At 38.5% G+C, this 8442-nt stretch overlaps 1 protein-coding gene across 2 annotated transcripts; it reads right to left on the reverse strand.

Moving 5' to 3' along the window:
- Positions 1-792: 792 nt before the first annotated feature.
- Positions 793-5213, reverse strand: hsd3b1 (hydroxy-delta-5-steroid dehydrogenase, 3 beta- and steroid delta-isomerase 1). Of its 2 annotated transcripts, XM_047600159.1 has the most exons (4): positions 5073-5213; positions 4725-4862; positions 3299-3463; positions 793-2015 (listed from the first exon to the last, which is right to left on the reverse strand). In XM_047600159.1, the coding sequence occupies exons 2-4, from the start codon at positions 4753-4755 to the stop codon at positions 1207-1209; spliced, it is 1005 nt and encodes a 334-aa protein (XP_047456115.1). In that variant the 5' UTR covers positions 4756-4862; positions 5073-5213; the 3' UTR covers positions 793-1206. The 2 variants fall into 2 exon arrangements, with proteins under 2 accessions (XP_047456115.1, XP_047456114.1); XM_047600158.1 differs by lacking the exon at positions 5073-5213 and having other exon boundaries at positions 4725-5060.
- Positions 5214-8442: the final 3229 nt, after the last annotated feature.

The raw sequence follows: 8442 nt of genomic DNA on the forward strand, positions 1-8442 counted from the left end.
TAATGTGTTATCAGATGATGGATTGTTTGGACAACCAATAGTTTTTGTTTTTTATGCAACTACTTAATATAAATATTCTGAAAACTATCCACTGGAGTGATTCATTTTATTCCACCACATGAATTTAGAGTCAGTTCCTGGAAACACACCACAAACCGAAAACTCACATTTTTTTAAAAAATTACATCATGAAGGTCTTTCCTAAAAGTAGCCTCATGTCCTCACAGGATAAGTGTTTATATAGCTATATTTGTGAGGACATTCTTTGACGTAATTAATTCCCTTAGACTCCAACCTTAACCCTAAAAACCCTCTCCGATAAGTGCGTAACCCCAAACATGACAAAGAAGTGAGGACCGGCCCAAAATGTCCTCAGTCCGAAGGTGTAAAACTAAAGACTGGTCCTCAGAGAGATTATAATACAAGATCAAACACACACAGAGAAGTTTGTAATCCTGTGAAAAGAGGCCAAACCAGGATATATTTTGCAGTTGGTAAACATTTTGAGCTAATGAGATTTAGAACTTAATTGTGTTTAAGACTGGTGGGAAATAAATGTTTGGACTAATAATAGTAACTGTGGTTCCACTGACTGAATATAAGTCTGAAGTCACATGTTCCCTGAAGTTTTGAAGCTCAGTGTTGTTTCCCTGGTAGCTGCCATCTTGCATTACGCACTTACACAATTATTTATGCACAACTTTAAGCTTTATATAATTTAAGCAAGTGAGTTGTTTAAAGATTATCCCCTGTACAGTTGTCTTGAATAAAAAAATAGATACCAAAACAGTCTTTTGGACTGTAAACATGTTTATTAATGCAAAGACTGCCTCAAGTGGCCAGTTAAAGAACTGCAGCTTTCTTTTTTTCACATTTAATTTTCCACCCTGGTCACATATTTTAAACATACACGCAAGGTGCAGTAAGAAAGATGTTTGTCACATAAAATTTAATAACGCAAACAACACTTTGCTACATGCTACATAAAGAACAGATGATAAAGATACAGATAATTAATCTCCCCAGACGTTCAGGACAAATACTAACTACTACTGCTACTATTAGTCTGTGTAGAAATACATGGTTTTGGTGATCGACCCCAGATACTGATAAACAAACAGGATCATATAGTAGAAACAAAAGCCAAAACAACACATTCCACTGAAAGAATCCTAGATTAATGTCGTGTTTATGACTTTTCATGACTTATTTGTATCTTATTCGTTCCCTCTCCGCCGGTAGCTTCGAGGCGAGCCACTCAACGGTGCGTCTTTTTGCCTCCTCCCAGCTGTATCTGGGGACGTAGCCCAGGTCTCTCTGAGCTTTCTCGCTGGAGAAGCTGAACGGTGTGTTGAGCATGGTGAGGAGCTGCCGGTTCAGCGGCGGGACGATGCGTACGAACGGCCTCAGCATCAGACACAGCGTCTCCAACAAGAAACAGACCACGTGGAGGAGGGAGAGCGGCAGCGGGAGTTTCTCCCGAATGCTGAAGCCCAGAGGAGACATCACGACGTGGTTGAAGTCTGAGTAACTCACCGGCGGCGTGTCGTCGGTGATGAAGTAAAACTTTCCCCCGATGACGTTTCTTTTTTGTGGATTTTTGAGGCTGCGTGCGGCTTGGAGGTGGGCGGCCGCCACGTTTCCCACGTAGACGGGATTCACAAGAGCCTCGGGTCGGGACATACGAAGCAGAACGTCGCCGTTTCGTATCCCGTCGCCCATGTGGCCGAGCAGGAAGCGGCAGCCCTCCCCGTAGATGTACATAGGCCTGAGGGCGCAGGTGGCCAGCCGGCCTCCGTTCTGTAGCACCTCACCGTGAGCCTGCAGGCTTCTCTCCTCAGCCTCCCTTTTGGTCTTGCTGTAGGTGAACTTCAGAGTGCTGTCGTAAACCGTGTCCTCGGTGCCGTTGACGATGGGCTCCCCCCTCGGGTTCGGTCCCATGACTTCGATGCTGCTGGTGTAGATGAAGGACACCACGTTCTCTTGAAGACATGCCTCCAGCAGCAGCTGCGTTCCTGTAAAAGAAAAGACGCTCTTGAGTTCACATAAGCTGAGAAGAGAAGATCAAATCCTTTCTTTGAGAATTCATTCATCCATCCATTCTTTTGTTGGGACCAAGACAAAATCATTCAACATGAGGTATTTAAATAAATGACTTTTGGACACTTGATACCATCTGAAACGTATGATGGTCATTGTATTTGTAGAATAATATCTCCCTCTGTACGATCAATACTTAACGTAACGTACGATAATTGCAAACGCAAACAGAGCTGGTAGTTTATTTAAAGGTAAAACTGCATTTTAAGCCATAGTATTCATGGTCTGTGGTAATATTTTACTGTAGCAGATGGTCATAATTTGTCATTTCCCATCTGGCAACACTGAGCCAACAAGACAAAACTCAGTTCCTCGTCTCTTCACCCTCTGAACCATCTACTCCTCGTTGCTCACACAACAGGAGTCGTCCTTTCAAAACGTACTAATGTTTTTTTTGTTTGTTTGTTTGTTTTGGCAACAACGCATGCAGCTGCAGACTCAAGCGCGCTATTTAGTCGGCAGGAAACATGACATCAACACGTTAAGTTCACTTGTGAAAGTTGCATGAGACGAGTTAGCGACGAGCTGCAAACTCTGCAAAGAGAACGACAACGAACGACCAGTTTCCGCCGACCTGCGTGATCAGAACTTGACCTGAGCTGCCAAATTGCGGTTGAAACATTTCCAAGGTTTTGAAAATACTTTGCATGGCAGGAAACTGGCAGTCTAAGAGAAGTTACAGTTCATCTAATAATAACAATAATGTGCAGTGTCCAGGCAGCAATTTGGGGGTTAGCCTCTTGCTAAAGGCACCTCAGCTATGGACACAGGGAGAAGAAAGCCTGGGACCCTTTGTTCCTGAACTAAAATGTTGTTCCCTGGCTGGGAACCACGAGACCAAGTTGATATTAAGCGTAAAGACTTTTTTCACACAAACTGCTGGTTGGAAAGGAAGCTGAGGCCTGAGCTGCTGCTACGAACCAATCAAACTGAAGTTACACCATCAGAAAGTTCTCACAGAGTTGAGTGTAAGTGTCGGTATAGAAATCTAAACTGTAATTTCATGTGTTTCTTGCAGTGTGAGCACTGAACACGTCAAAATAAACAATGTAATCAGCTTGAATATTCAAATCAAGTTCTAGGAAAAGCTATGAGAACTTAAAGTGTCATGAAAGCTTTTTAAATTATCAACAAGGGGAAAGTTGAAGTTTGAGCAAAGACGTCTTATATAATAAAAGGTGTTTAGTGGGAGCCCTACCTTTGACATTGACCCCGTAGATCTCGCTGTGCTCCACGGCTTCGTTCACGTCGATGATGGACGCCATGTGGAAGACGATCGACGCTCCCCGACAGGCTCTTCTCACGAAATCCCCGTCTCTGATCTCGCCCTCGTACACGCTCAGCTTGGTGTCGCCTCTGCAGTCTGACGGTAAATCAGTCATTAGCAAAACTTCATGCCTTTCTTCTCTCTATAACTATTCTTTATTATATTTATTATGATGAAGTTGACTGATTGATGATGTATATGGTGTAATTATATACTGCACTGTATACATTGATTATATAGCAATACATTCTGCATATTAAATCCATGCATTATAAACAGGGACATGTAATATTGCAAAGAATCACAGGGTGATAAGAGGTATATTGTAATATACAGTGAAATAATCTGTGTCCACATATTTATTTTTTTGAAAAAACTACTTCCAGTTCAAAGATGATGCTTATTTTTATACTAGAAATTCCAAACATGCTCAGGTCTCAGGAGGTTAAAATTAAATTGAAAGGGTTCAAGTAATTAAATTCCTTGGTGTCAAAGTAGATGAAAGAATCACATATAAAATATGTACAGAAAAAGTTATCACGAAGCATTTCAGTACTAAATATTGTTTACTGTGCAGTCGTTCCACCGAATACAAATTACTGTGGTGAAGTAATGAGTAACAGCGATAAGAAATTTACCACATCCACTAATCATCTTACCAAAAAAACACAGGCAGTAAGAATCATTCATGAGGTTGGATATATAGAACACAACAAATAATAATTTGAGAGGAAATTTTAATTTTAAAAGTCACAGGTCACGCTCAAGAATTAGTTCAGTTTAGATTTATTTATATCCTGAAGGAAATTAACAAGGACGACATCAAATGACGTCAACAATAATCACAATAAAAAATAGTAAAAATACTTTTAATAAAAACTCCAATGTGAAAGTGCAAACAATGCATAAAGTGCATAATACCATTTTTTGAAAAATGCATTTAAATCTAATATAAAAAAAAAATTTATATTTTTGTTCGATCACTGAAGTATGAAAAAAATGTACTGTTTCCTTTTTGTAAAATATGAATCATTCAAGTTTAACAACTGATGGAGAAAAGGTTCGACTAGATAAGGTTTACTCCTTTTTGAATTTATTGCATATTTCTTTCTTCTACGTATCTTATTGTTTTGATTACATTCAAAATAAATAAAGCTCAGTTAAATGATTATTTGATGTTGCTGGTATTAAAAGAGTCTTCGTGTTCTGCAGTTTTTCTTCTTCTTCATGACTTTTTGTTTTAAACCTCTAGCTCCAGTGTTACTGGCAGATATTTCATGGGTTACATAACACAAACCTATTCCTAATCCAATGCGTTTGAACGCCCACTGAGGAACAAAAGGACGATAAATCTTACCCTCCAGACTCTGTAAAAGTTGGGGCTGCATGTTTTTGTCCAGCAGTCGGATCTCGGCCAGTTTTTCCTCGTCCAGCAGCAGCTTCACCAGCCTGTTTCCCAGGAAGCCACAGGCTCCCGTCACCACACACACGTCGCCTTTCAGAGACATCGCAAACCAGAACACTGTGAAAGATTGAAAACAAACAAACAAACAAACAAAAAGCTTCTCCTTCACCACTGTTTGCTGTTTGTTACGTCTCAGAAGAAGCGACTCAACATGAATGTGTTCTAGATCGACTGCACCTTCCGCCTCAACATGCCCACGTTTTGTAGAGAAGTAACCACCAGAAAAAATGTTTTACTCACTCCAAGGCAATTTGGGGGAAAAAGGGGGGCCGGGCAACTGCAGGGTGGAATGTGATTATTTCTTGCAAGACAAAACAGAGGCAGACTTGCACCGTACGCCAAGTGTCCTTTTCACGATGCAACCTTGAGGCTTAACAGCACCGGAGGAAAAGTGCAGACTCAGCATGAGATGCACAGGAGGACGAGGTGGGAGGGGAAGGAACTTCACTTATGAGAATGAATGATTCTCAAAGTGAAACAGTGGAACAATAACATAAATTTAACATCTTAAACACTAAAGGAATGAATCTATGAAATACACACAGTGGAGCAAAAACTACAGTTTTAAATCTAGTAGTTAAAGCATGAATGAACATAAAATATGAAAAAGAAATAAGTTTAAAAAACATTTGTTTCATAATACGTCACTACCGTTACACTTTAAATATTCTGAAGAAGTTTAAATACAGTTCAAACATTCTCTTCTACAATTTAAGATTTATAAATAATATATAATGCATTTTCAAGATTAAACAACCACAATAATGACATTAAACGGTCTTGATTATATTTAAATAAATCTAGATTTTTTAAAATCTTTTTTTCATAATTATTATAATACTTTAAAAAAATCTGATGAAACATTTTTAATTTTAAACATGATGATAATGCATTTTTATTTTATTTTATTTTATTTTATTTTATTTTATTTTATTTTATTTTATACATCCACCCACTGCACCACTTTCATATGATTTTTTTGAATTTATTTTAATTTTTTATTTGTTGTGTCATTACAGACAATTTTTTTCAACTAATCACTGAACAAAGCTGCAGATTCTTTAGTGTCTATTTTTTATTCTTTAATCCCTGTTGCTTTATAAAAGAATCTGTTTAAAACTTCTCTAGAAAACGTAGAACTTATCTGAGTTTTATGCAACATTCCTCATTCAAGTGAAGACCTCTCTGTGTATTTATATCTCTATTTATAAAAGTCAAGCCGAGTGACATTTTATTTACTAACCTGACATAAGTGATGCACATTCAGATCTGCAAAAACTATATATAAATAAACCCACAGTAGACGTACGACATTGGTGTTTAACAGAGGTGATAACGTAAGTAGTGCTCACATTCAGAAGACGTAGGTTGGATATAGTCGTGTTTATAGTCTGCTTCTACGTCAGTGACGTACATCACTTCATTCCTGAGGACGACACAAGGCCGCACCAGCAAACTACAACAACCGCTGGCATTTCAAGGTGAAATCATGGCCCAGCGCGTTTTCTCTTGCACAGTGATTAATATTAGTTGTGGCGGAAACTGTGAGGGCTGCAGGGTTTTTTGGCTGCGGCACCGGTATCAGCGTACTACATACTGTCACGCCTCGTTTTTTTTTTTTTTTTGAGTAGCCTGAGCCACATCAAGGAATATGTCATTTTCACACCTCCAACCTCTCATATTGTATTAAAAGAAAGTACAGAAAATAGTCTGCACCTCAGCCTTTGAAGTCCTTGGCACAGCTGCTGATATCACAGCTGTATGTCGTCTTATCTGGAGCTGAAGGACGAAGTTTGAAGGCTGTCAGGCGTCTGAGAGTCAACTCTCAAGTTAAAAGTATGAGCTACACACATGAATTGTTTTTTCATAGTTACTTTCAGAACATTGAATAATATACTTTAGTGCAGGTAATTAAGACGCACATAAGAAGGTGTTTAAGGAAACTGCATATTAAAAAGCATTGTTTTTGTGTTACTGATAAAAATTAGTTTAAAACGTGTTGCAGTTCCTTGAACGGCCACTAGAGGCGGGTTCAATCACCATAGAGCTCCATGATAAAACTCTACAGTGCAGCAGAAATGGGAGCAGGTTTATAGGCTGATGCAAATAAATAAATAAATAACAGATTTTGTCTCTAAAGTTAGATTCTTTATTGATGACAACTGTATGAAGCTATTTTTTTTTTTTATAAAATGCAATTGTTTAATTTTCACCCAGGCTTATTACGTGTGTAATTACGTGGCAGCTTTTTAATTGGCAGGTGGATCTTTAACATTTAATAAGCAAGATGGCGGCAACCAGAGATGCTGCACTGAGCTTCAAAACAGTTCTTCAAGAAATATATGCTTCTTAATATACAGTCACTGCTTATTTATGAATAAATAATTCTGAAATGTGTTTTTATTTCCACGTCTGAGTGTCTCTTGCATAATAAATGAGTGTATTTGGTGAATTTACACAGCTGTGCAGATGAAAGGATGTGAAACTGAAAGAAAACCCTTGAGAGGTTATTGCAGAAACCAAAGACAGGAATGACCTAAAGGAAGTTTGCAGCGTCTCAGAGATTAAAAATGTGCAGGACGACTTTAAATGAAGTCCACACTGTTCTTTAATCCCCACTTAGCGACTTCATGCAGCTTTTATCTCTCTCTCACACATCTCCCGCTCCCTGACGCCTGATTAGCCGAGACACAAGGACGAGGTGAAACCACGAATTTGCATCGTTTCAGAAGATTTGCACAACCAGCAACATGGAAATCCGGTGGGCTCAGATGTGCTCAAAGACCCGTAGAAGTAGGTGAACGTCAACACGTCCCGTGTAGCTGGAGTCACAAGGAAGTTCAATAGAGAAGTGAGTCACAACGTCAACTTCCTCTTTTCTTTTACTACTTGTGGATGTTTATCAAAAAAAGGAAAAGTATGAGGTTTTGACACAGTCGAGTCGAAGTCAAAGGCTTTAATCCAACAGAAATGTTGGGGAAAAACCTCAAGCAAGAAGTTCATGTGAGGAAACGCACCCTTTCACCTACTCACAGACATGTGATATTGACTCGTTTTATCAAATAAAAATCTTACATTTGTTCAATTGGATTCTCTTTGTCTACTTTCAGGACTTTTGCAAAACCCCACTAATGTTTTGTGTCATTTTTATGCACAAATGGAGCCTTAGTCTAAACTCTACCCCCACATTTGTGCTAGTTTAATGTGCAAGAACTAATTGTTTTATCTAGACTTTAATGATCCAGTTTGTTTTAAACTTTAATTATTATGTAGTGAATTAATACAGAAAAAGGTGTAAGCAATATATGTACAGATATGTCATTATGAATTTAAAAAAATACTGAGCAAAAGGTGATAAACTGTTCAGGCTGTTGCAAATATAAAAAAGTAGAAGTAGAAGCTTTTTTTATACATATATATATATATAGAATTATTATTATACATATGCAGGAACCCGCCCGTCATAGTTTAGGCTTTTCTCTTTTTTCTTTAGCGACTCCCCCCGTCCCTTGAAGGAGGAGAACCGTCTGTCTGAGTTCTGGTTTTACTCTGTAATCCTCTTTCACTTGGTTTCACTTTCAGTCATTGTGCTTGTATTTACTCATTTCCT

This window comes from Mugil cephalus, chromosome 12, assembly GCF_022458985.1.
Source record: "Mugil cephalus isolate CIBA_MC_2020 chromosome 12, CIBA_Mcephalus_1.1, whole genome shotgun sequence".
In the NCBI taxonomy this organism is placed as follows: Eukaryota; Metazoa; Chordata; class Actinopteri; order Mugiliformes; family Mugilidae; genus Mugil; species Mugil cephalus.